Below are 27,508 nucleotides of genomic sequence, written 5' to 3'. Positions count from 1 at the left end.
GTTCTGGCACAGATGCTGTGGTGATCCGCTTACTGTGAGCAGAAAAACACACAGAGGTAAAACAGCAGCAGACTGAACACATTTTATTCCAAACAAAATCGTTTTATTTGGCAAGAATCTTCACCTGCAAGCTCTGCTTAAAAGCTCTGACTTGCCAGTAAGATTTAATTTAACTGGTATTATTCTTTCACCCCAAGCAGTTAAAACCTCTGAAAGGTAAAAAATAAATAAATAAATACATGGTTGTGAAAACTTCTCATCCTTCATTTCCCTCACACACTGTCGTTTAATCCCATCTGTTTCTGTGTCACTTTCTCCTAACATGGTTGTTAGATTTGAAAACAGCTCAGGGCCTAGTTCTGCTCTGATACTCAGAATATCCACTAATCCACCCTCTCAGAAAGATGCTCTTTCCTCTGTTTTTAGTCCAGCAGCCCGATCCCAACCAGCCCAGGCCAGAGGGCCAGCAGATGAGCCCCCTGGAGGGAGAGCCTCTCGGGGTGGCCACCAACTGGCCTCCTTCTCTGCCAGCAGCCCTGCAAAGGTGGGCCACCACTCATCCAAAGAACCCCTGTCTGACAGCACTCGATAACGCCGGCAAGCCCGTCTACACACTCACCTACGGTAGGCATAAACCTGTGGAGAACGAGCCCGGCAGTGGAGTAAAGAATATAAAACTGTACCAGCTCTTCTTTATGAACTTATGCTTTGCGTGTATTTGATGGTGTGCATTAATTCGTGCAGGCAAACTTTGGACCCGCAGTCAGAAACTGGCCTACACTTTGCTAAACAAGCTGAGCAGCAGAAATGAGCCTTTGCTAATGCCTGGAGACAGAGTAAGTCATGAGATCCAGCTGTGTGCTCATTTCTGAAAAGATGCAAAGCTATTTATCCAATCACGTCTACTTGAAATAACTAATGTATTTGATGAGCATGAAATGCTCAAAATGCCATGGGTAATCTTTGCAGCCAGAGAATCGTTTAAACATTTCAGAATCTATCAAACTCCAAAGTGAGTGTACTGCTGGAAAGATAGCATTTCTGGGGTTTATACATGAATAGATGCCAAACCTCACATAAACATTGGTTTGGTGTTTCTTCTATTTCCATTCTTTGTGTTTAACTAAGCACATCGACTGCCAACTAAAACCTAATATTTATCATGGCTTTATGATGCTAGCTATTTCTCAGGGAGAGAAAACAAGTCATTTTCATAAACTGATACAATACAGATGCTACAGTCAGTGCTTTACAGTGCCTTGCAAAAGTATTCACACCCCTTTAACTTTCTCACATTTTATACGACAGCCACAAACCTGAGCAGGTGATTGACCAAGGCAAAGTAGTTTGTGAATGTTACGTGGGGAAAAAAAGTTATACATGTTTTTTTAATTAAATACAAATTTAGCATTTGTGCTGGTCTGTATAACAAATTTCCAGTAAATAAATTGAGATTCGTGACTGTAATGTGACAAATCTTGTACACTGTGAATACATTTGAAAGGCACTGTGGTACTGATGATCAGTTGTCTACTCAAGCCCTAACCTTTCCATGTTTTCAACATCTTGTTTGCCTCTCCACCAGGTTGCGCTCGTTTTCCCCAACAATGACCCCATGATGTTCATGGTGGCCTTCTACGGCTGCCTCCTGGCAGAGCTGGTCCCTGTGCCTATTGAAGTCCCGCTGACCAGAAAGGTAAAGCAAAAATACAAACAAAACCTCTTGAGGCTGTGTTTTTCATACTTTCTGTCAGTATTTACAAATCAGCACTGACCCCTGCTGGACATGAATAAGCCCAGATGTGCACTGCCCTGCAGTTACAGTATTTAACGGGAATCATTTCTGTTTTATTTGGTTATTAAATACGGCTAAAGAGCGTGTAGTTTGCAGTTATGTGTTATTATCTCACCACAGCAGCAGCGCAGTGTCTGACATGTTTGCTTACAGATCGGCATAATGCGATGCCACTTCAGCGCACTCATCAGCGCATACCTTGCTAAATTCATCCACATTAGCTACGCTGGGTGAATAGTAATTGATGTTCTTGATTGCCTTTATGAGCTTGCTGTTGGCACACACTGGGCTGTAATCAATAAAAGGTGCGTGGGGTGAAAAGAAGAGTAATTATAGTCAAAATATTAGATCACGGGCCAACTGTTCTCAGGAGCCAAAACCTCATTGGCTCATTTTGACAACACCGATCACTCTTCCTCCTCTCTTTGTTTCCCTCAGTCATTTCTCTCTTTGTGATTATTATCTTTGCACTGTCTCTCTTTTCTTCTATTTTCCTTCTCTCTCTTGGTCTCCCACTTCTTTACCTCCCCTGAGCTGCGTAGTTTTCCCAGCATGACTCTTGCACTAAGATAATTTGCAGATCTAATATGAGTGTGTTAGATCAGGGGCTTAGTTTTTTGTTTTTTTAATAGCGGTTGGCTGTCACTCAGTTTTCTTCATTCCCTACATTCAGGAACATTCAGCGTTCTAATTAATACAAAGGGGTGTATGTTTCTATAGTGGAAGGACAAGATTGTGTTGCATTTGTACTCAGCCAGCCTGAGTCAATGCTCCAGATGTAGCAGCATGATGCTTTACAATTAAAACTGCAGGTCTGCTGCGGTTTTCTCTGCTAACTGTGCAAAACTTTTTCTCATTCTTCTTTGAAAAATCAAAGCTCAGTGAAAGTAGCTGTCTGAATGAATGTGTTTTTTGGACTTTACAATGCTGGTCGTTTCCTAATGTTCACTAAAACAATCTGGGACCTTCATAAACAGCTGCATTTATACTAATATCAAATTACAAACAGTTAATGATAGTATTGTAAAGGGGGCTCATGATTACTGCACACCACTTTTTGTTTTTATTATTTGCATTTGTTCATTTTTGTTACATTTTCCAATTATTATTTTGTGTGTCACGTTAAAATGCATCAAAATTGTTAAAATGTGCTTTATCTTGTTAAAATTTGGGCTGCGTTGACTGTCTCAATATTTTACTGTTAGGATAGCCGAAGCTTTCCTGTTAGAAACCAACTCTCACTTTGCTATCCCAGGATGCAGGCAGTCAGCAGATTGGCTTTCTGTTGGGCAGCTGCGGGGTCACGCTGGCACTGACCACTGATGCTTGTCAGAAAGGCCTGCCCAAAGCACAAACAGGGGAGGTTGTCACTTTCAAAGGTGCGACTTTGGTTTGTTTTTGTTTCTACTTGCTTTGCGGCGTTAGTTTCATTTTGCTGGAAAGGATTTCTGTCTCTCCGTCTCTGCAGGCTGGCCACGGCTGCTTTGGTTCGTGACAGATGGGAAGCATGTTGTGAAGCCTCCGAAAGACTGGCACCCGCCAGTACGGGAAGCCAGCAATGACATCGCTTATATAGAAGTAAGAGCAGTTTAACAACATAATGCAATAATTGCATTATTAAAAGAGATGTTTTATGTCTCATATTACAAAATTGGCATACTATTTGCTTATTTTTTTGCTAATATTTGCTAATATTCAATTTTTTTTACTAGTTAAAATTGTTAAGGAGCCATGCTTTTTAAATTTCAACACATTTCTATCTGTGTTTTTCCTTTGCTTCCTCAATTCAGTATAAAACAAGCAAAGAGGGAAGCACCATGGGAATAACCGTGTCCCATTCAACCATGCTGGCTCACTGTCAGGCCCTCACACAGGCCTGCGGCTACACAGAAGGTGGGGAGGACTCTGCTTACTATGAGTTATTGGTCTGTTATCATTTATTCATTACTGTGACATGGATATTTTAGGAGGAGAGACAAGTAAACCTACAACCAGCTTAAGTAATTCTGATTATGTTGAAGGTAAATATTGTGAAAAATAAATTGGCTCTGCCTGCTCTACTTTTCCTTAAAGACACAGCAGGTCAGGTATAACAGATTATCTTCACTGAATACATATTTCATTATATATTTGGTAGCATAAAACCCCTCCTTTCACGTTCAGCAGCTCACATACCCTCTGTGGTGTAATTACGGTTTGATTTATGCTGCATTCAGCTGGTTGTGTTTCAGTCTGTCAGACCTGCATCAGGTCTACTTGAAAAGAACAAGAACATAAAGCACTTCCTTTCTCCCAGTGTCCCAGTTTTGCTCTAAATAACTCCGAACTCCACTGGTAGCCTGAAGTCACTCTCCAGATTTTGTTTCTAAAAGTTAATTTTGGCTCTCTTCTTCTTCAGTAATTTTTTTTTTTTTTTGTTTTTGAATGCAACTGAAGACTGAGCATGTCGGATGAAATGTCACAAATATTGTTTATCCTCATAATTTAGACTTAATTCTTTCTGGTCTTTTTGATTTATAGGTGAAACTATCACGAATGTTCTGGACTTTAAACGCGAAGCAGGATTATGGCATGGTGTCCTCACGGTAGGTTTTTCACAATGTCTTGTAAAGACATTGTGAAAAATGTCTTTTTTCACAAAAGACATTTTGTGAAAAAATGTCTTTTCACAAAATGTGAAAAGATTGAGCTGCAGCTCAATAAATTGAAAAATCATCAAAAAGTTTATTTCTGCAATTCAAACCATAAAGTGGAATCCCTGTGTAGTTTCATTGAATACAGATTGAAATAGTTCACTTTTTCTTCTGTCAGTTTTAATGATCATGATTAGAGATAGTACGAACCTAAATGTCAGTTTCCTAGAATATAAAATACTATATCAGACAATAATAATAATACAGAGGAGTTTTGTTATCATCAACCCAGTCACAGGAACGACTGCTGATTTGGGAGTTGTTCAGCTGACAGTCACTGTCTGCAGAGAAGAGTGAGAGGAGCAGAGAAGGTTATCAAAGTGCTTCTAACCTCTGAGCTGCTGTAGGAAAAACATGAAACTACTAGACTGTTCAAAAGCGGATCCACCAGGTTTTTATACAGCTGTCTGAGACAAGTTGTTAAATACCACTTTAGTTTTGATCTGTTTTTCATTTTTACCTGTTAAATAAGGTTTTGCAGTCATTTTCGAGACCTGTTCAAATCGGGTCTTTTTCACATTTAGAAGCTGTGATTTTAACAGTTCTCTCCATGTTTATGTTTGAGTTAAAGCATGGCTCAATAACCTGCTTCATTATTATTTAAGTGTCTAAAAAAGTTCAGGATTAATAGCGTTAGTAGCAAAGTGAGAAAAGGAGCATGTTCTCAAATTGCTGATGAAATATGTGATATATTCACCCGACTGGCCTGGTAGATCTTCATCAGCATGCAAATGATGCAGGCTAATAGTCCTAAAGGAGAATACCGTCTCATCTCATAGAAATCTGCCTCCTTTAACACACTGACGCAGCTCTGATTGGTTTCAAACATGCAGGGTGTATTAGGCACTATTTATAGTCGACTTGCTGTGACATCCGGGTTCCTTCTCTGGCAAATCGCAATCACCAACACACAACTCTGCTGCTCTGAATGATAAAATCTGCTTTACAGTGACATCATGTTCAGTCCTTTTGATGCATCTGGTACATGTGTTGTAGCTTATCTGATGCCTTTTTGCTCTCCTGGCAGAGCGTCATGAATCGGATGCACGTGATCAGCATTCCCTACTCCTTGATGAAAGTCAACCCTCTGTCCTGGATACAGAAGGTTCACATGTACAAAGGTGAGCAAATGGTCTCCCTTAAGATGTGTCTTAATTCAGTTAAACTTGTAAAAAGAAAACCAAAGAAACAGTTTCTGTGTGTTGCCTTACTGTTGTCCTCCCAACGATGAAGGATGAAAGAAAAAACTTCTACTGAGTTGAATAAAATTCCCCTCTGTGTGGTTTGACCTTTACTGAGTTACCTGTTGGCACCAGAGTCGGTACACCCTGTCAGATTTTATGACATGCGGTTGGCTGTCAGGTTGGATGAAAGAGGAGCTTGCATCAGAGATTCTCTTTGTGTTTGCGTCCCCTGCGCAGCGCGGGTAGCGGTGGTGAAGTCGAGGGACATGCACTGGTCTCTGCTGGCCCAGAGAGACCAGAGAGACATCAGTCTGAGCTCACTACGGATGCTGATCGTGGCAGATGGCGCTAACCCATGTGAGTACATCTGCATAGACGGGTCTCAGAGGTACAAGACACTATATTGTCTGCTAGGGATGTTTGGTTGCGTGTGCATCAGACTGACTGTGTGTGTGTTACCACAGGGTCGATATCATCCTGCGACGCCTTCCTCAATGTGTTTCAGGCACGTGGGCTGCGACCTGAGGTGATCTGCCCATGTGCCTGCTCCTCAGAAGCAATGACTGTCGCCATCCGGAGGTGAATGTCTGCTACTACACATGCTATAAATTAAACTTTGCATCTGTGTTATCAAGATGGTTAGCTATAAACAAAAGGTTAGAGACAGACTAAACAAGCAAGCTTTTAATCAAAGACACTAGCATTTTTAATCCTATTGGAATTATTTTTGCTTGAGAGAGACAGATTCTCAAATTTTCAAAAGCTCGTCAAATTTATGAGGTGTGTTTTAAAAACAAAAAGAAAAAAAAAACGTACGCCCTATGAACATTCTCCCTTTTTGCCACATTACAACAAATGTCACTACTTTTCATTGAAATTTTATGTGACAACCTAACTCAAAGTAGTTCACAATTGGAAAATGAAAGAAAAAAAAATGTTGCTTCCACATATCGGTTACCTTTACTACAGGGTTTTTGGCAAACTGCAAACATGACCTGCTATGTCTTCCTCCGACTCCTGCATAAAGTAGTAATATTCACTTGCAAACCTCAGAGGGCTTCATAGAGCATCTGTATTTGATTTCAGGTTAAACTCGGAACAGTATAAACCAAGCAGGCTAGAGACATATCCACATCACACCTTAAAGACATTTACTGCTAAAAAAGTCTAAAAATCATATATCATTTTTCTTTCTCTTTACAAGAATGTATTTCTATCTGTTGGTCTGTTGCATAAAATCACAATAGAAGAATTTCAAGCTTGATATTTTGACGTAGGAAAGAGTGAAATTGTTCAAAGGGAATACTTTTTTACAGGGTAATGTGGATGAAAAGAGAACTGGTTGCAGTTGTCCTTGGATGTCCTTGCTGCTCTCCAAGTCTCTCCATTTGTGTTTATGTTAGTCAGAAGCTGTTTTTTTTTATTTAACTATAGTAATGTGTGTGCGTGTTGGTGTGTCCTACAGACCTCCAGAGATGGGTGTTCCTCCTCCAGGCAAAGCAGTGCTGTCCATGAGCGGACTGAGTCACGGTGTGATCCGAGTGGACACAGAGGAGAAACTCTCTGTCCTCACAGTTCAGGATGTGGGCCAGGTCATGCCTGGAGGTAAAGCCGGACACAGACAAATCACGATGAGAATTGTGCGACAGGAACAGATTGTTTGTGCTTTGCTTTGTCTACATGTTGAAATACTGAGCTGAAATACTGTAGCTACTTTATAAATCTTGTTGGTGAACTGGCTGATTATTATTTTATAGGTTTGAGACATTTAGTCTAACATTAAAGACTTTGTTCTATAATTGTCAGACTCATTGAGATGTGACACTTAAGGCTGAAACATGAAAACATTGTGTTCCGCATTCTGTTTCAATCATCCATTCCCAGCTGTCGTCTGCGTGGTGCGAGTGGAGGGAACACCTTTTCTCTGCCAGACAGACGAGGTTGGAGAGATCTGCGTGAGCTCAGGCAGCTCTGGTTTAGCGTACTACGGTCTCCCAGGCATGACCAAGAACATCTTTGAGGTAGGACAGATGCTTTTATGAATCCATATGAGTGAACTGATTGCATTTAAAGCAGTTTAAGGAAAGGTAAAACAAACTCTTTCCCAAGAATTCTTCATATTTTAGATTTCTATAGTTTTGCTGATCTCTCATCTTTTGTGTTTGTATCTCATTTATAAAACATTAACAGTGTTGTGTGGTGTTTCAGACGATCCCAGTAAAACCATCTGGAGTTTCCGTCAGTGACAGACCTTTCATCAGAACCTCCCTGCTGGGCTTTGTGGGACCAGTAAGTTCCACGTCATTAAATTGGCAGGAATGTTTAAGCCTTTTATGCTCTCATCTTTCTAAGCTTAGTCTGAAGTTTGTTAGCATAACTCTGAAATATAATATGGGTCATGATTAATCCATCAACAGTTTGATAAGTAGCTTACAGAAAATGAATGATTGTATTATTTATTTACCTTTTTATTCTTAGATATGTTTCTTGTGTTTTGACTGGATGATGATTAAAGCCAATTGAGTCAAATATCACAAAATAGAAAATTCTGTTTATGTCTCGTTTGCTTTTCGTCTTCCAATTATTTTTAAAAATAGGAAGACAAACAAAAAGAAATGTTGTCCATAGAAAGTTAATTCTTATTTTACATCCAGGGGGGAAAAAAATGCAAATAAGAAACTTTTTTTTACCTGTACTTTTGTTCGATATATTTGTAATATACATTTAAAATAGAAACACAATCATAATTTAATATATAACCACATTTTAATATTCTTCAGCTAAAATCATAATTTTTCCTTCTGTTTTGAACTTTTGTTTTCCTTCAGTGTACTCTGGATGCAAAGTTTGACTTTACATGACTAAACTTTGTAGAATAACATAAACAATGTGACAAACAACCTGTGGTGTGAATGCAAACTTTAATACAAGGTCATTCTCAGTTAACCATCTTTACTTGATTTTTCTTTTAAGGACAACCTTGTGTTTGTTGTTGGGAAGATAGACGGCCTCATGGTCGTCAGTGGGCGGAGACACAATGCAGATGATGTGGTTGCCACGGCGCTGGCTGTAGAGCCCATGAAGTTTGTGTACAGGGGAAGGTAAAGGGGGAAACACTTAAAAAAAAAAAAATCCTTCACTTCACCTTGTATTTGCTGTATTTTTGTGTGTCTTGCATCATTTGCTAACTCGGTTGACTGTATTGCTGCAGCTGCAACAGTTTGATGTTGTGCTTTTGCCTCCAGGATAGCAGTATTTTCAGTGTCGGTCCTGCATGATGAGAGGATCGTTGTGGTGGCCGAGCAGAGGCCAGACGCCTCAGAGGAGGACAGCTTCCAGTGGATGAGCCGAGTCCTCCAGGTGCGGACTTCGTCTGTTTAAAAGACTTTACTTTGGCATGATTTAGAAAAGAATTTCTTAGTTTCTAAGTCTGCATACAAATATTGCATTTTGTTTGACAGCTCATGTGCTGGAATGCAGCTGCAATCATTAATAACACAAGAAAACATACTGCAACTCCAGACTTCTGCTTTGTGCTTCACTGTTCACAAAACATGTTTTGCAAATCCAGTTGGTTTTCAGCTAATGTAATCAAAGTGTAGATAAAGTTTTCTTTTCAGGTTCAAATTTTGGTTCAATTTAAAAGACATAAACATGTTTTTTTTTGTCTAGCTTTTATTATGTATCTAACCAGCCCTTGTGTGTGTTTTTTAGGCCATTGACAGCATCCACCAGGTTGGGGTGTACTGCCTCGCTCTCGTTCCTGCCAACACTCTTCCGAAAGCTCCTTTGGGCGGCATCCACATATCTGAGACCAAGCAGCGTTTCCTGGAGGGCGCCCTGCATCCCTGCAACGTCCTCATGTGTCCTCACACATGTGTCACCAACCTGCCCAAACCAAGACAAAAGCAACCAGGTAGGCCATCTTTTCTGCTCAGCATCGTCAACCTCGATGCTTTCATGTAGTGCAGTTTGTTTTGCACCTGTATTGTTACTACTCATGCTGACTTCACTAACATGTTATGGTCGGATGCTTGTGCTGGGCAGAGGTTGGTCCTGCCTCTATGATAGTGGGCAACCTGGTGGCAGGCAAGAGGATAGCACAAGCCTGTGGGAGAGACCTGGGGCAGCTCGAGGACAATGACCAGGCACGTAAGGTAGATAGTCATCCTCATTTCATTCATTCCGCTCATCACACAGGTAAGGTGAAATCTGAGATGCAATTGAGATTTTTTAATTAAAACTCAAAACCTGCAAAAACTTTAATCAAGACTTTTTGTACTGTTATCTCTTGTTTTTCTATGCTAAAAACGTTAGAGCAACACATTCAGTGTTTTGTGGAGTGTCAAAGTGTTGATTCCCTTCTTCTCAAGCAAACTTTACAAATTGCTAAGAATCCCTGACACAATGATTTTTATTTTTTCCTTCTGTTCTGAACTTTTGTTTTCCTTCTGTGTACTTGGATACAAAGTTTGAGCATTTTGCTGCGTACCTCTTGATTTTTCTGCCATTACTCATTTCCATCATTCATCCCTTTCAGTTTTATAATTTTATAATAGCGGTGAATCCCCGAAAAAACATGTTTAATCCCAGTGATTCCCCATGTATTAAATTAAACATGTGTAACTGTGTTTTACCAACAGTTCCTCTACATCCAGGATGTGCTGCAGTGGAGAGCTCAGGCCACTCCGGATCACCCTCTGTTCCTCGTTCTCAATTCAAAGGTAAGGCTTTACATTGCAGGCCCTAATCTGGTGGTGTGATTTCTGTGTCATGGTCAATAAATCTGAAAATTATCAAAGTTATTATAATTTTGGTTACACATTGTATAGATTAATTTCACAGACTGTTGCTCCCAAGCCTCTCTGTTGACTATGATGATTTTCCACTTACAGCTGATGAAACTGTGACATTTAAGATGAGGATGTTAAATCGGGCAAATAAACATTTTTATTTTTAATACCTGCTTAAAGTCTATTTTCAAAATGCGCTTATTACTCTCATTGCTCTTTCCTAGCTCCCTCCCATCCCACTGTGTATCTATTATGTATTGTTCACTTTAATATTTTATGATTAAAGAGAAATATTAAGGACTAAGAACTCTGGAGAAGTCTTGGATCTATGCAGCTACAATGTGTAGAAATCCTGGTAGATTACCGTGGTCAGATCGTGGAGAATATGTCACTGTTTTAAAGGACTATAGCTCCAGTTTGTATTTCCAAGTTAAAGCTAAATTATGGGGGCACGATCATATAATGCTTTATCATTAAAACTGCAAAAGCTTTTCAAACTTGTACTATTTTCAGGGTTTCTCTTTTGTTTTATAAATACGATTTTTCACTTTGGAATATTTAAGAAATCTTCAAAAATCCTTTCAAGTTCTTTTTAGTTCAACTTTTTTTTTTTTTTAAATCAGGGTCAATTAAAGTTCTGAGTGAACTAAATAAGGTGCTGTGAACTTGAGCTGTTTGTGATTTCCCTTCAGGGCACAGTGGCCAGCACAGCTTCCTGTCTGCAGCTGCACAAGCGTGCAGAGCGCGTGGCAGCAGCTCTGATTGGACGCCTCAACACCGGGGACCATGTAGCACTCGTCTACCCACCGGGTAAAACGTCCTGCTAATTACCGTTTCTGTTAATTTAAGCTTTGTGGATGATTTCTCAGTGTTAGCCCAGCGTTTCATTGTTTCATCAGCATGCTGACGTGTGTATGTGCGTGTGTGCAGGAATCGACCTGATTGCAACCTTCTATGGCTGCCTGTATGCTGGGTGCGTCCCCGTCACAGTTAGACCTCCACACCCCCAGAACCTGGCCACCACTCTGCCGACTGTCAAGATGATTGTTGAGGTAAAACAATCTGTTCCTCACCCAAATCTCTGATTCATCTTATTTATCTTAAAATGATTCACAAAGAGGGTGCATTTTTGCATTTTGCTTTCATTGTGTTTTTCTATCTAAAGTGCTGAATGCAGTCAGTGTCAGTAGTGTTGCATGTTTTTTTTTCTCTGTTGTTAACTGCAGTTTTTGTGTGTTGCAGGTCAGTAAGTCGGTGTGTATCCTGACAACTCAAGCAATAATGAAGCTACTGAAATCCAAAGAGGCTACAGCAGCTGTGGACATCAAGAGCTGGCCCACTGTAATGGACACTGGTAAATGATTTGAAAAAAAAAACACCCACATGTATCTTTATGGTTCAGTTAGGATTCTCATGTTGTTAGAAATCTTTCCTCTCGGCAGTAAAATGCATCTTTGTGTTCTGCAGATGACCTCCCCAGGAAGAAGTGTCCTCAGACATACAAGCCCCCCACACCAGAGATGCTGGCTTACCTGGACTTCAGTGTCTCCACAACTGGGATCCTGGCAGGAGTCAAAGTATGCTGGAGCACATAAGAACTTTCAGGTTTATCTGCAGGTGCCATATTAGGATGATTTTCACTTCTTACTATTCTTGATTTCTGTCCCTTCGTCTTCTGTCTCTCCTAGATGTCTCATTCTGCCACCAGTGCCTTGTGTCGCTCCATCAAGCTGCAGTGTGAGCTCTACCCATCCCGGCAAATCGCCATCTGCCTGGACCCCTACTGCGGCCTGGGCTTGGCTCTCTGGTGCCTGTGCAGGTAAATCAGCAGCTCTGACCAGCTGACTGGCAGACAGGTCTGCCCCACGTGACTCCACTAAGCTTAGCGTTGTGTTTCTGTTTTAGTGTTTACTCCGGCCACCAGTCGATCCTCGTTCCTCCTCTCGAGCTGGAGAGTAATGCTTCTCTGTGGCTTTCCGCTGTCAGCCAGTACAAAGTTCGCGTCACCTTCTGCTCATATTCAGTCATGGAGATGTGCACCAAGGGTCTGGGCTCACAGACAGAAGCTCTGCGGGTCGGTTTACTCCACAAACTGTTCAGACATGATCTCCTGTTCACTCCTGCACTGCATATGGTTTATAAATGACTTGTTTATAATGTGAATGACCCTGGCTGAGGTTTTTAGTTACATAAACGCATTATAAAATATTCAGGGAAGAGGTTACTTGTAAAGTACTACTGAAAAAAAACCTGTTTCTACAAAAGAAAAAAAATATAAAGATTGTACTTTTAATGGAATTCCAGTTTTCATACAATTCTGGAAACTTTTATATCATTTTAAAAGTAAATGTCTGACCCTGATGTAACTCTTCTTTCCTTTCCTTCATCCAGTTGCGAAATGTGAATCTGTCCTGTGTGCGGACATGCATGGTGGTGGCGGAGGAAAGGCCTCGGATCACCCTCACTCAGACCTTCTCGAAGATCTTCAAGGACTTGGGGCTCTCACCGCGAGCTGTCAGCACCACCTTCGGCTGCAGAGTGAACATAGCAATCTGTTTGCAGGTAAGCAGCAGCTGACGAACAACATTCCCACAATGCATGGAAAGCAATATTCCTCCTGTTGGTATCTGGAACTGTAATACTGATGGGTTTTAGGTGTGTGTTGGTAATGGTTGTTTTTTGTTTGTTTTTTTTTTGTTGTTGTTGTTTTTTGTCAGAGTTTGTTGTCTTCACTTTACAGGGAAAGGATAAAATAAAGCTAAATGCCACAGGGAATGATGAAATACCTGTAAAACATACGATTTATGTTCTTGGAGTCAGAAAAATAACAGTAAGAATATGTTAGTCTTCAGTCCATTATTTATGCAATTGATCCAATCTTTGCTATGGTACCTGATTATCAGTAATTAAAAAAAATCCTTTTGATTCACTCTAATATTAATTAAACATGTAGTAGTTTCCTATGCAGTCTTAAAAAGTCTAGGAAAGGGTGAAATATGATTTTTATCATTTTACAGAAAAACAGAAAATTAAGTATTAAAAAGATTTAAAATTGACAGACTTTACAGAGTGTAGGCTTTAACTTCAAGATAAAAGTCTAAATGTCTGAAGAAACAGTGATTTATGTTTAGGTAAATATAACCTTAACCTTGTCTTTGATTTACCACATAAATTAAATTTTACCCAAATTCATTGATTTGGATAAGATTTGTTTTAATCAGGACATTTTAAGTTTTCTAACATCTAATTTTATTTTGGTAAAATAACATAAAAGCTTTCTTAGGAAAGCTACACTATGCACTTAGTCCTTCTCAGTACTGTTGCTGATTTAAATTTGTTTTCCCAACCATGGTAAATGTTTCCTGTTTTCCCTTTTTTGTGCACAAGTTTATTTGTGTCTGTCCCACATATATATATATATGAACACATGCATCTATATCTCTATCTGTCCTGCCCTGTTCTGTCAGCCCAACAGGTTAGGGAAACTGGCTGAGCAGGTACTGTGGGATGAGAGTGGCCGTTTGCTCTGCAGCTCAGCCTGTGTGTTTATGTGGCCATTTGTTGTTTCTCATGCATGATGTTTGAACATGCTTTGCTTCAGTTCACATTTATCTTCGTTTGCCTTTATTTTTGATCCAATGAGGCTTCATTCAGCTCATTTTCATCTTAGACAGTTTTTTTTTAATTGTATAATTGGATTGTCTCTCATCATTTATAAAGGATTTACCGGGTGTGATTTTTCACATTATACTGATTGATATTTTTCACAGTGTAGTAAAATATGTTTTATGAAATATTCAGTAAATTTCTAAAAAAGAAAGTATTTGTACCTTTTGAACATATTTTATAAGACTTACCCTTATTAAAAACTATATCTTGTACATATAGATTTAATTGAGCATGTATTTTTATTTTTATTTTTTTACTGTGATAAGTCTATTGTTTCCTGGCAAACACTAATTGAGTCTTGTTGACATTTTCCAACAATGATCTGCTGCTGCTTCATGGATTGGCATCAAATGACTCATTGAGCTAAATCAGCCCTGTCTGTGTTTTTTTTTGTTTTGTTTTGTTTTTTTCTCCTCACAGATCTTGCTTATGTGTTGTCCACACATTGCCAGTAGAGTAATGGAAAGCATCATTTGTTGTGGCTGGTTTCACCGCAGTAAAGATAACAGGTCCCACCACCGATGGGATCAGTTTCTGCTTGAGGAATGGTTCACTTAAAACCCAGCTGCACGGCAGGCGTTTAATCACGACAAATAGTTCTCACAGTTTTTGATTCTAAGACATTTACGGGAGAGGAGTAAGCTAAAGCAGATTTAGGTGTTTGTAGTGAAGTTCCAGGAAAATCAAGTTTAGATCGGTTAACCCTCCCTACACTAGATGGGTTCAGAGGATCTGATGGAGGAAATGTCTCTCTGTACATGGTTCAGTCCTAACTCCTGTAGCCTGGCTTCTGGTCGGCTTTTGGCTGCCCCCCTGCTTACTCAGCAGCTGTTTCATAACCAGCTTCCACCTCCTCCTCACACAGTCAGCAAACAGAGGTCACAGCAGGACTGAAGTGGATCGTAACCTCCAGCTGTGCTTGTTTTGTTCCAGGGAACATCTGGACCAGATCCCACCACCGTTTATGTGGATATGCGAGCTCTGCGACATGACAGGTAGGGGGCAGTATAGCAACACAGTCAGCGCAAGCAAATTTAACATGAACCTCAATGTAACATAATAATTATATTTCTGGTATTTATGTCATTGTTTCGTTTCTCCAGGGTTCGCCTTGTGGAGAGAGGATCCCCTCACAGTCTGCCCCTGATGGAGTCTGGGAAGGTGAAACATAACATATCCAGAAAAGAAACCGAGTCAATCGTTATGCTGACTGAACGATTCACGTTTACTCACAGTTTGAGTTTTAAAACTGAGACCTGGCTGTCTGCTTGTATAGATTCTGCCTGGAGTAAAAGTGGTCATTGCCAACACAGAGACGAAAGGACCTTTAGGAGACTCGCATCTAGGAGAGGTAAGCCCCAGACTTACACTTACATAAAATAACAGGATAGGAATAGATATTTGAGTTTTAAGAAAATACAAAATAATTAAACTTGTTTAAAACAATTAAACAAGTGTTTTACTAATGGACCTGAATACTTGCATTTTCAGTAGCTTAATTTCTGTTTCATACCCAACTTTTTTAATTATAAAAAAGGAGCACTCTGCTACTCATTCTACTCATTTCTCGAGCCTCAGGAAGATAAATACACCATGCTACCAGAAAATAAAATATGAACTGTATCATTGGCCGTACACTGAAGACAAGAAACATATTTGAACTGTAAAGTCACAGCTGTTGTATTGGATGAAGTAAAGCCCCTTAATAAAATGGTCATTGAATGTTATGAGGGATCTAAAATGTCCACCAGAATCATGTGCAAGTCTTAGTGTTTACCTGCGTGACAGATCTGGGTGAGCAGTCCTCACAACGCCACAGGCTACTACACGGTTTATGGGGAAGAGGCGCTGCATGCTGACCACTTTAACACCAAGCTCAGCTTCGGAGACACCCAGACCATCTGGGCAAGAACCGGTTATCTGGGCTTCCTGCGACGCACCGATCTCACCGACGCCAGTGGAGGTGAGCATGATTAGTCCCATTTTTGATGTTTCGCTAGGGAAAGCTTAGTGAAACATGTATCTCTGTTGTTAGATTTGTAAATAAACTAAAGGTGAATTTTATAATGTGTCAGAGCGCCACGATGCGCTCTATGTGGTGGGCTCTCTTGACGAGACTCTGGAGCTGAGGGGAATGAGATATCACCCCATCGACATCGAGACCTCCGTTATCCGTTCTCACAAGAGCATAGCCGAATGGTGAGAAACCGACAACATCTTTAAATTCCTTTACTATATTTTAATTTCAAGTATTTAAAATGGAGTGCATTGTTTTCTTCTCCTTCTGCCTCCCTTTAGCGCGGTGTTCACATGGACCAACCTCCTGGTGGTAGTGGTGGAGCTGGAGGGATCCGAGCAGGAGGCCCTGGACCTGGTGGCCTTGGTGACAAACGTTGTCCTGGAGGAGCACTACCTCATCGTGGGAGTAGTGGTTGTTGTTGACCCCGGTGTAATCCCCATCAACTCCAGAGGGGAGAAGCAGCGGATGCATCTCAGAGACGGTTTCCTGGCCGACCAGCTGGATCCTATTTATGTGGCGTACAACATGTGAGGGGCCCGTCTACCAGAAGGTTGCCCCCTCCTGTGTCTTGTTTTGTTTTTTTGTCCCACTCCTGGAGACAGCAGAACATGAATGCCTTGTGTGACCTAGGCGTAGAGTGGCTCTTGCTCTTCAACACAAGGCATGAGACCAAAACAGGGATACAAGACTTAGGAAAAAAAAAAAAAGAATCCCAGCAGGTATGAGACTGACACAAACCTCATGTCTGTTTCCCTTGTGGATTTTGTGCATCAGCAAATAATATTTTAAAGGGCATTTTTATTTTACTGCTGTGAGTTTTGGATGTATATCATAACTCTGGACTCGTCAATCCCAGGTGCAGCACAGCAGGAGGATTATAGTACGGCACTACGGCGTGCCAATGGATGTAATTTATTTTGTTACGCTCGGAATGGATGGATGTTCAGCGTGTGCTCATGGCAGCACACCAAGCGACATTCAAACTACATGTCCAGAGCTTTTTGTGTTACAGGTCCAACACTTTTCATGGAAAACGCATCCTAGCATTACAGCTGTTCTCTTAATTAATGCCCACATTATGAATATGCGATGATGAAGGCGCTTTTAAAATGATAAAATAAATATGATGAGGCTACTGCACTCCCTCGTATTATCTGGTGGATATAGCAGCACAACTAATTTGAAACTACACTAAAAATAAACCACTAGCAAACCTTTTGTTTGAATAAGAAAATATCCTACAAATTTATTTTTAAAGTAGCTTTGTGATACGATAGAGGTGTGACAGTCAGAGGTCGTCACACCTCTGCCATTGTGACTCGAATTTGTGGATTTGCGAAAGTTGAGACTTCCCAGGATTTCATCAGGTCGTTGATGGCTGTGTCTTCACTTGGACTCAAGGCATCTGACTTGAAAATATTAATCAATGGAAGCGAACCTGGTGTGCAAAGCAGCCTGCTATGCAGGTCTGATCTTCCCTCAATATTTTCTCCATGGCTTGCTGCAACATTCCAAGTGGTTTTATGGTTAGAAATTCTCTTGTAAATTCAGTGCTGAGTACCTCAACACCTGCTGATCTGCTGGGATTTTCACACACTGCTATCCCTCAGAAAAACAGTGGAATAGAAAGTCAGAGTTGACATCAGAGGTCAGAAGAGAATAGTGTTTGGCTCACATCGCAGAGCAACTCACATCAGGTAACTTTTTTTTTTTTTGTCGCCAACCTTCAGATGATGTCGAGTGCATTTGCTGATTCCATCTCATCGCTTTCTACATCCTGACATGTAAAATAGTGACTGATTAGTTTTAACATGTGATACATGTGATGTGAAAGATGCAGCTCTCTGAATGATTTAATTCCCAAAGTGCTAATTAGTTTAAATCTAAAGATGGACAGGAGCAGGATTGTGATTGTGGATTTCTGTTAGCTGTGAGCTAAAGGACACAAATGAAGCCTTAAGTGTTTTTAAGATGCCTGCTTATATTCCAGCTTAGTTTGTCAGCAGTGTGATGGAGTGTGAATATGCAGATTGAAGCTGGTGTTTATGACAGGTGTTTTACGTTTTAGATTAATATAGTTATACTTGATACAAACATCAGCCACCGCAAACATGCTGAAGCATTTCTATGATTGAAAGTGGGTTTTACAGAAGGTGAATAAAATCATTTCCGGTAGGCATTGCTGTTGTCTTACCCTAATTTTCCTGTGCCGTAAGGTTAAATGAGAGTTTGATCTGCAAATGCACAATATAGATTCACTGTCTAATATCCTCATGTCACCCTGTTTGTTGCTCCTTTGAATTTTAAAGTTTCTTCAGTGACAAACTCCAGCCTTGTAAGTATGTACAGATTTTGTGTAAATTATTTTTGATGAGGCAGCAACAGGAAACTCCAAATAAAGACTAATTCTGGTATATCTGTCAATTCCTCACTTGTGTACAAAAGCAGTTTGTCACGTGGGATGCCTTGTAAAGATTTCTTCGGTGGGGATGGATACTTCAGAGATGAGGTGATCAAAACGCCAGCACAAAGAGAAGACAGTGAAACTGCAGGGATGTTGCATAAGTCAGAGCAAAGTTTTGTGGTGATGTACAGGAAGATAAAATTATCTAAGTCAGTTGTCATTATTTTCATAACATGATTTGATAATAAAAAATAAAACAAAAAGTACTTTTAACTTAAAATGTCTGTTGTTTCTGCCTCCTGAACATTATTTGTCTGCTTCTCGGCAATGACCAATAAGATTAGTTTATTCTGATATTTGAATTAATATGAGTCTCAACAACATTTAATTTCCCTTTGGCATCAATAAGGTATTTTTGAATTTGAATTAAACTAAACATGGATTAAAGATTAAGTGTAAAGACCACAAGCGGACATGATTCATGAGTACAAGTGAAAATATTTATTTAGCAACAGAAAGTTTGTGTTACATCTCAGTTAACTGTAACTAAAACACATTTATATGGAATGAATATTTTAGTTGCAATAGTTATGGTTATAATAAACTAGAAAGAGGAACATTTTGCCTAAGCTAAATAAAACATGATCTAATAACAGTTATTTCAACATTAAAGTGAAAACACCTAATAAAAATAATACAGTAAACAGCAGTAGTCTTGCTCAGTTTTCATAATACAGTAAACAGCAGTAGTCTTGCTCAGTTTTCAAACACAATCAGCCATTGGGAATGTACTGCAAGCATGTTGTAAAATAAAACAATTATAAAATATAGATGAAAGAAATGCACTAAGTAAATAATAATGAACTAACTTAGTATCTGTCAAGAAACAAAAAAATGCAATGCACTGCACTAGAGTGTACACAACATACTAAGTTATTTTAGTGATATAAACTGCAAAAGGTTCCTGAGTCGGTATTTCTAAAGATTATTAAAGTTGTGCGTCAATCTTTACATTAGCATTACAATGCTGCTAGAATTATACAAAACTACATTTTATACAGTGATTACTTAGAACCTTTATTTAGTCATGCACATATTCTGCATTTGAAAAAAATGTTTTGATATTACTATTTTTTTTTAAATAATCCAAAGTTTTTAAGTTTTCTGTCATGAAATAAAATACACAAGACTCATTAAAAGTAGTCAATTTTGTACTTTTTTTGTTTCATATTTGAAGATTACACCACCAATAAAGGGTTTACCAAAGTAGAAAGAATGAAATATTAGCAGAAATCACTTAAAAAAAACTAATACAGAAAAAAAAATTGAACAATCTAACATCACAATCTAATTTACATAAGCTTCTACTTTGTTGAGTAGCTCAGATGCTCTGTTCACTGGTAATCTTCCATTTTCAGACCTGAACTGCTCATTAGGAATGTGGGGAAATGGATGACAGTTGGGGTATTGAGTTTTTTTGGCGTCCACTCCCAGTGACTTCAGATCGGCTACAATCTGAGGAAGGTCTCTCAGTTGAGGGTGGTAGCGAGAAACTTTTTCTGCTGTGGTAGAAATTGAGCTGCTGGCGATGTGTTTGCCATCATGCTTATATCCTGCTGCAATGAGAGCCTTTTCCACTGCCTGATGGACTTTGAATAGACACCACTCTGTGCTGTCTCCACTTGTGTCTTTCTGAGCTGCGTCAAGATCACAGCGAGCCTGTTTACACCAACGTTTGGCCTCTTCTTTGTTTGGTCTTGGAATATTTGTGTTATGGGTCCAAAAGTTGTAGGAATGGGATGCTCTAGATCTAAAGAATCTTTCTCGACCACTTCTGTGATGCCTGGCTTCGTGGTCCCATTGCTGGTAGAAGTCTCTGAAATTAGAAGTTCTCCTTGAATTGGACGGATTGCTGAGCTCATTAATTCGATTCTGCAAATATTTACAAGCCTCTGTGGCGAGGTCCTGGCAGTCAGGATTTTTATCAGGATGCCATCTAAGGTAAAGTCTCTTGATAGCTTTCCTTCTCTCCTCTTCAGGAAGATTCCAAATCTCAGCCAAACATTTGTCTATTTCTCTTTTAGCTTCATCAAGAGAGGTTGGTAAAGAACTTTGTGGGGTCTGGGATGAAGGTGACACATTCTTCACAACCAGCTCCAGAGAGGAACTGTAGTTGATCCCATCTGACTTAATTTTTGTGTCTCTTTTGAATTGGTATAGGTCAAGATGACTGACTTCTACTGGTTCATCCTCTCCAATATCTATTTTGTATTTCCAGGAACATCTTCCAGAGCAACCAGGAAGTTCTTTGACAATAACTGCATAAATGTATGTGTTGTTTGTGCTATAGCCAACATATTCCCCTTCTTCAAAGTTGTTCAGAAAGCTCATGTCTAATGAATCGTGCCATTCATCTGGAATGTTTGTCCCAGGATCTGGTGGACTGAGAGTTTTTGTTTCAATGTTTACACTATCACGGATGTCATTATCAGCCAGAGTTTGCTGCACATCTTGCAGATCATCACACATGAGAAGTTGTCCAAGCACTGGAAGGTGAACTGATAAAATTCGGTGGCCTAAAAGAGCATTAATCCCCTTTGTCAAAATCATATTAACTTTGTTTATTACTTTAGGGGTCATGTCATCATTGTGTTTCAAGTACAAGGTCAGACCTTGTTGTTCCTGTTTGACAAATGCATCAGTATCTCTGGCAGTTTTGTGTAGTGGGTGTTCATCCAGCCAAAGCATCGTTTTCAGAGATTTACAACAGACAATCTTAATGTTGCCAAAGATCTTTTCACATATCTCTGTTGCCTCTTGCTGTGTTATTTTACCTCCAGTTTGTTCTCTGAGGAGACAAATGAGTCCATGTTTGAATGCTTCTGAGGAGAGATGTTTATCAAACCATCCTCTGAACTCACAACCATTCCCAAGCTCACAAGGCTGCATGTTTGATTCCACAATTTTCTCCTCAGTGATCTGAGACAACATTTTAGGCTGAAGTTTCTGAGTCAACTTTTTCACCAGTTGATGGTTTTCAAAGATGTCACTGTCCAGATGACATTCACTGAGTTTCTCGAGCAACAAGAACCTATCCTCTAGTCCTTCTTCCAACCTTTTGATCTCAAACACTGTATCATTGTAGTAGAGTGAACTTGATGTATGCAGCTTTCCATCAACTGCAGGAAGATACAAAGTCTGGTCATCACCATTGAGGGCCTGTTCTCCTTGAGTTTTGATTAAGAGAAATAAATGGTGAACTGCTTGTTTTACAGTAATCAGCTGGTTTCCATTCAGCTGTTTTTTATCACAGGAATCAGCATAAACAGCTGCCAGGACATTACAGTAGTGCTCTGCAGTGGGTTTTTCCTTCACACCAACTTTCTTAAAGAACTCTGCATACAAGGCATCTTGTGGAGATATTTTGTACAAGTATGGTCTGAACTCAAGTTCATGAGAGAGTGAGAGACACACACTATCTGCTTTAAAAAGGACAGTGTCTTTTTCAACCAAGACAACAGGTTGACCATACAATGACTGTCCTTCAAAGCCATTGGCTTGAAGGTAGGCATACGCATGACGAAACACAACTGCACGAGTTTTGATGACTTTCTCAGTTTTACATGGAGACTGACAGATGTTTCTCATGTTTCTGGTCACCTTTTCTGAAGGTGGCTGTTCGTGAGCTCCAACATTTTTTATCATTTGTAAGAGATTCTGTGAGACATAACCTGGCAAATGTATTATTGGCATTGAGGACCAAATCAACTCCTGATGTTTAGGATCTCCATCAATTAAACATCCTCTGATTTGAACGGTGGTATTCTCTGAAGCAAATGGTTGATGATATTTGCAGAGATCTTCCTGAATCTTAACTGGAAAAATAAACTTGATATCAGCGATGTCTCTCAGCAACCTTTCATTTTTGTCTTTGCAACTTTTTGCCAAGGCTTTATTGAAAAGCAGATTTGACTTCTGTTTCAACTTTTTAAGGTTTCTGTTTTCTTTTGCTTCTGATTCCAGTTGGTGTGCAAAGGAGATTATTTCATCATTGGTCACCTCATGTTTCATTCCAAGGTCTCTGATCAGGGCTCTTGCACGTAATTTTTGATGTCCATTGCCCTCACTCAATTCTGTCCAAAATGTCTGTTGAACAAATTTATGTTGGGGAACCATTTTCTTGTAAAGCTCCACACTGTCGTCATAGTAGTATGAGGCAGTCTCAAGCTGACCTTGAGAGCTTCGAATCAGCTTTACAGACTTCAGTGAGAAGATGATGTCCTTGTACGTGGAAAGGTCAAACTCAGTCTCCATTAATAATATCAGCTTTAAGCAATCAAGAGTCTCTTTCTCTGTGAGTGTTTGTACAAATGGTAAAATGAACTTCATAAAGTAGTCTACATCATTGAGGATTTTGATCTCCAGTATTACTGACAGACCGAAGTTTTCTGGGTTGTATTTCAGGAAAGTGTTGTTGCTGTTGCACAGAGTGAACAAATGTGAAAATGTCTTTGAATGTTTGCTGTTGAGGATAAATACCTCTTTTGGCCCATCAATCCTTACCCGTTCACCACATGTTGTTTCAAATATTGGTAAAGATTTAAGCTTCCTCTCATATTCTTGATTGTTTTTAGGTGCTCCTGACTGTAAGAAGTTCTGAAACATTTTCAAATCATCATTTGACAAAAATCCAAACTCTGACTGGTTGATTTTGCAGACTTGGTCCAGCACTGAGCTTTTATCATTAACATCCATGAGTTCATGGTGCAGAGTTAGGTAAAACTGTCGATGTACTTTTAAAAAGAAGAGGAAATCTAGTTTTAGAAAACCAAGTTTGAAGAGGATTTGTGATACATCTCCATCTGAAACATGTGAAATTACACTTGACATGTCTTTCATTGTTTGTAGTAAGTGTTTGTTGTTTCCCTTTTGATGCACAACAGGTAGGATGCAGCAGTCACTTAAAAGTTCCTTCACATGCCTTAATGTCAGACTTTCTTTATTAGTACTTGATGTCTCCAGTGCAATTTCACTTATAAAAAACCAAAGTGATTCCAGCCACTTCAACATCTTTTGATTTGGGACACACAGGCCGCTGTCTGGATTGACCTGACAATCTTCAAGAAGTTGTTGAATTATTGGTTTCAAGTATTCTGCTGCACTTGGAAGTGTCAGTTTGTTGACCAGGTTTAAAGTTTCCAGAACATTGTGTTTTTCATTGATTCTATGATCAGCAAATTTGTCTTCATAGCCAAAGAAAAGACTATCATATCTTGAAATCAGCTTTGGAGATTTAGAGTTAAACTTTCTCAAAACCTTATCTTTTGTGAGAAGAAGCGGAAGTCCATCAAGCAAAGTGGAATTCTGTTGAGCATTTTCGATCAACTGGGAATCATTCAAACAAAACTTCAGGAGCTCTGAGCATCTGTTTTCATTTTGGATCAATGTGGCTTTTACAGGCAAGGGTAAATCCACATCTGTTTGGGTTGGATCATTGAGGGGCTTTGCTTGCAAAAAGGTACGCACCGTAGCAGGACTGACTTCTTTCACTTCAATCCCAGCTGACTGCATGTTTTCCCAAATGCTGTGCATGTTTGTGAAATCAGGAACAAGTTTCATTTCAAGAGCTTCCAAAATGAGATTGATCTGTTCTTCTGTTGAGTCTGTTAGGTAAGGTGCTTGAATGGGATCCGTTTCTGTGAGGTTACACCAGTCAAGAGAGTATTTTTTCACTTGCTGTCTTTGAGTTTTGCTTTTTGAGGTCTTCAGCACTGGAATTAGATCAAGTTCTTTTTCTTTAATGGATTTGTATATTTCTTGTATCATTTTATGCCATTGTGGATCACCATTTGTTGACTTAGTTGGCCAAAAGCACAAGTATGATTCACATAGATGGTCTCCAAGATTTCGACGGAATCCTGTCTTGACTTTAATTTTTTCTTTAATGTAATGCAAGAGGTCTGCATAAAGTGGAGCGATTATTAGTTGTTTCAAACTCTCATTCCAATTTGACTTCACACTTTGGCTATCTTCTTTCCAAAGATTTTTCCTATTTGAGTCCACCTCAAAGTTTCCATTCACATGTACTGGCAGTCCAGTTTTTCCAGGCAATGGGAGTGAACAGAAGGCAGTCCCTTGGAAATCATTGTTAGTGATTCGGACAGAGTGGGGAGAATTTTTCTTTACTTGTGCAGCAATCGCCCCCTGCGGAAGTTCGTTAGATGCTTTTAGTTCATTACTGTTTTTGAATGATCCAAACTGTTCAGCAATAATCCATTCACTTGGTCTTTTACCTGAGGTGGAAACTGACATTTCATAGAAGGTCTTGCAGGGGATTATTGGATTCTTAGACTGCAGTGCATTCTTTAATTGCTTTGCAAATGTTTCCTTTTTTACTCTACTTTCTTGTTGCAGAGTTTTTTCAACAACGAGGGTGGTCCTAAGCATTTTGGAAGTGTTATCAAGTTCATGAACTTTTATCTTGCTGATGTTTTTCAGGAACAGAATTAGTCCTTCTGGATCTTCAGACAGGGTAGAGAACAGTTCCCTCATGAAATCCTCAGTGACTTCTTCCTGACAAAGTTTTGAGCTTTTTGCTGTCATATTTGTCCTCAGAGGAAATCTGAACATGGTGCCTTTTTTAAGAGTGAACTGGTCAGGAAGAAAGGATTCATAAACATCACTGTACATGTTTATGAAATTGCCAACTAGTTTGTATCCAATGCCTGCACGAGGCTTGCCTGGATGACTTTCAATGTATTTCTGATTGGGATCAGAAATGCAAAGTAATTCATCTCCAGTGAGGATGGAGGGACAGTCAGTCAGGTGGTAAACAGAGTTGAAACCAAGTCCATATTTACCAATCTTTCCATGTAAGTTTTGTTTTCCTCCTTCTCCCAACTGCTGAATGCCTTTCAAGTCATCATCAGAAAACACTTTGTTGTTGAACACACAGAGAGCTGGGCCCTGCAGATTGTTCCATCTTTTACCAAATGTTTTTTCTTTGCCATGTTGACGTTTGTCCCAAATGAAATGAATTTCTGTTGCCTCAGCATCATCAGCATTTTGGATCAGTTCTTTAAGGATGTCTTTCTTCGATGGATATGCTGAAATTATGTTTTTAATTCGAACAGTTAGTTGTTCCTGCTGTTCAAAATGGAAGGAAAGAGGGGAAAAGTTGTCAACTGTGCAGTCTTCCAAAGTGTGATGCCTGGTTGTTTTGATGCCAAACTGGATAGCCATAGGACGAGGGATATTTTGATGACACAATGTGATACCTGAGGCAACTGGCATCCATGGACTGTCATTGTAAAACAGGTCTTTGGCAGGCTGCAAAACTCCATGCTCATTTGGTATCAAACAATCTTCAGTTGGTTTTTCTTTTGCCTCAAATATCCCTTTAGTTAAAATTGTAAGGCAAATAGATAAATCCTTGGCTGGGAGCACTTTGCTTTCATGTTGGGAGTGAAGTTCTTGAAGCACAGAGAAAAACTGAGTGGTGGTAAATTTTTTTCCAACACCAACGGTCTCCCAAAGATTCCTGAAACTAGTGAAGGCGTGTGGAAGTACATGGAGATAGGGTTTGGCTTCAAACTGCTCATTTTCAGCAACACACTTGACATTAACGAATGTGTTGCCAATGAGGACAAAGGGGAATGAATTTGCCTGCTGTGAAATGAAAGTGGTATTCTCACATCCACTGATCCACTGATCTAGAAACTTATAGCACTCATATGCTATTTTGTGAAGCATAGATGTGTCCAATGACTGTGAATGCTTACTGGCTTTTTGCAGCTGCTGAAGCACAGTTTCTGGCTCTGGACTGTTCTGAACTTTTAAAAGGTCCAAGACAGGATCAGTGTTGTGTATTTTCAGTCCAATATTATCCAGTACAGGATGAATCATGTTAACAAGCAGGGAGAATCTGTCACTGAAAATTGCTGTGGGTTGTTGGAGCGTTGTGATTTGTTTCATCTTTATGTCACCGGGGGGAAATGCTGGGAGAAATGGAGTCATTCTCAAGGTTTTCCAGTGGGGAGAATCTTTGTCATTCAGGTGGTTTTTCATAAGTCCAAGAAGGCACTTTACATTCTCATATGCTTTCTTTTTGTCAACACTCCAGGTTTCAGTCATTGTGCATGCTTTGTGTGTGATGTCCTCTAGTGGAAGATGATCACTGGCCATTCCAAGTTCCAGCAACCGTTGAATCCTTCTGGGTGAACGGAAGTCCTGTTTGGTTCCACCCAGCAAACGTCCTTCATCTGGCTCAAAAAGACAGGCCACTCTTCCAGAGGGATGGACAAGTTTTCTGATATATTGGAGTTGTCCGTCTGATGTAGGTATGCAAGGATAAAATGTCAGCAGATGGTCCATTTCTTTTATGTTGAGGTCCACAGCATGCAGCACAAGTGTATCTCTGGTCTTAGGGTCCATGGTAGCAAGGTTTTTGAACACCACCTCTTGGTAAAACTTCTCCCATGTCCATGTCCTGTCTTGTAAAACCTTTTCCTGTCCAGCTTGTTTGAAGCTCTTTCTTAACCACAGTGGGATAGGAACAACAAAGTTTGGCCCTTTTATGTACTTCTTGCACACTTGAACTGCAAGTCTGCTGATTTCTGCATTTTCTTCAATGCATTCATGTAGAAAGATTGCATTGTTCATTGAGCACCAGTGTTCTCCGTCAGAAAAGAGCTGTAGGCCACCAGAGGACTGCACGAGTTTAGAGTAAAATGCATCCACCAAAGGCTTAAAAGTATCACACACTTTCTCTCTCTCAGGCCAAAAGCTGTGATAACAGTAAGCCTCAAGTTGTTTGTTTTCAGACATTTGCTTTAGTGCTGAAAGTGAAGTAATATATGCCGTCACCACAGGATCCTCTTGAAGAGCCATGTTCCATTTGTGTTTCACTCCACTTTCCCAAAGACCTTTTCTGTTGCTCATTACAGCAAAT

General features: G+C 39.7%; 2 protein-coding genes across 13 annotated transcripts in view; one reads left to right on the top strand and one right to left on the bottom strand.

Annotated features, from left to right (window-relative positions):
* LOC103155489 (disco-interacting protein 2 homolog A) overlaps nucleotides 1-18,824 on the top strand; it is an 88,105-nt gene extending 69,281 nt beyond the window's left edge. For 5 of the 12 annotated variants that reach the window (XM_016663599.1, XM_016663609.1, XM_016663608.1 and 2 more), the window contains 32 exons: nucleotides 427-624; nucleotides 745-836; nucleotides 1,586-1,696; nucleotides 3,051-3,174; nucleotides 3,264-3,373; nucleotides 3,586-3,688; nucleotides 4,316-4,380; nucleotides 5,516-5,609; nucleotides 5,910-6,029; nucleotides 6,137-6,251; nucleotides 7,138-7,277; nucleotides 7,557-7,693; nucleotides 7,881-7,961; nucleotides 8,646-8,773; nucleotides 8,918-9,032; nucleotides 9,387-9,588; nucleotides 9,720-9,829; nucleotides 10,316-10,396; nucleotides 11,158-11,275; nucleotides 11,396-11,517; nucleotides 11,708-11,819; nucleotides 11,933-12,042; nucleotides 12,154-12,284; nucleotides 12,371-12,539; nucleotides 12,857-13,027; nucleotides 13,933-13,962; nucleotides 15,068-15,129; nucleotides 15,238-15,295; nucleotides 15,411-15,485; nucleotides 15,923-16,097; nucleotides 16,210-16,333; nucleotides 16,433-18,824. In XM_016663599.1, coding sequence (XP_016519085.1) covers nucleotides 427-624; nucleotides 745-836; nucleotides 1,586-1,696; nucleotides 3,051-3,174; nucleotides 3,264-3,373; nucleotides 3,586-3,688; nucleotides 4,316-4,380; nucleotides 5,516-5,609; nucleotides 5,910-6,029; nucleotides 6,137-6,251; nucleotides 7,138-7,277; nucleotides 7,557-7,693; nucleotides 7,881-7,961; nucleotides 8,646-8,773; nucleotides 8,918-9,032; nucleotides 9,387-9,588; nucleotides 9,720-9,829; nucleotides 10,316-10,396; nucleotides 11,158-11,275; nucleotides 11,396-11,517; nucleotides 11,708-11,819; nucleotides 11,933-12,042; nucleotides 12,154-12,284; nucleotides 12,371-12,539; nucleotides 12,857-13,027; nucleotides 13,933-13,962; nucleotides 15,068-15,129; nucleotides 15,238-15,295; nucleotides 15,411-15,485; nucleotides 15,923-16,097; nucleotides 16,210-16,333; nucleotides 16,433-16,685 — 3,836 coding nt within the window. In that variant the 3' untranslated portion in view covers nucleotides 16,686-18,824. Of the gene's footprint in view, nucleotides 1-426; nucleotides 625-744; nucleotides 837-1,585; nucleotides 1,697-3,050; nucleotides 3,175-3,263; nucleotides 3,374-3,585; nucleotides 3,689-4,315; nucleotides 4,381-5,515; nucleotides 5,610-5,909; nucleotides 6,030-6,136; nucleotides 6,252-7,137; nucleotides 7,278-7,556; nucleotides 7,694-7,880; nucleotides 7,962-8,645; nucleotides 8,778-8,917; nucleotides 9,033-9,386; nucleotides 9,589-9,719; nucleotides 9,830-10,315; nucleotides 10,397-11,157; nucleotides 11,276-11,395; nucleotides 11,518-11,707; nucleotides 11,820-11,932; nucleotides 12,043-12,153; nucleotides 12,285-12,370; nucleotides 12,540-12,856; nucleotides 13,028-13,932; nucleotides 13,963-15,067; nucleotides 15,130-15,237; nucleotides 15,296-15,410; nucleotides 15,486-15,922; nucleotides 16,098-16,209; nucleotides 16,334-16,432 lie in introns of those variants that run through there. The other 7 variants (XM_016663604.1, XM_016663600.1, XM_016663605.1 and 4 more) reach the window with 4 other exon arrangements.
* Nucleotides 18,825-19,036: 212 nt separating this feature from the next.
* Nucleotides 19,037-27,507, bottom strand: LOC103155497 (sacsin-like; the record flags this gene model as incomplete). The annotated part of the gene is made up of 1 exon (XM_016663595.1): nucleotides 19,037-27,507. A coding segment is annotated over one exon (7,602 nt), but the record flags the coding sequence as incomplete, so codon positions are not given.
* Nucleotide 27,508: the final 1 nt, after the last annotated feature.

This window comes from Poecilia formosa, unplaced genomic scaffold (genome assembly GCF_000485575.1).
Source record: "Poecilia formosa unplaced genomic scaffold, Poecilia_formosa-5.1.2 Scaffold431, whole genome shotgun sequence".
Lineage (NCBI taxonomy): Eukaryota > Metazoa > Chordata > Actinopteri > Cyprinodontiformes > Poeciliidae > Poecilia > Poecilia formosa.
This window is presented reverse-complemented; position numbering and strand designations above follow the sequence as displayed.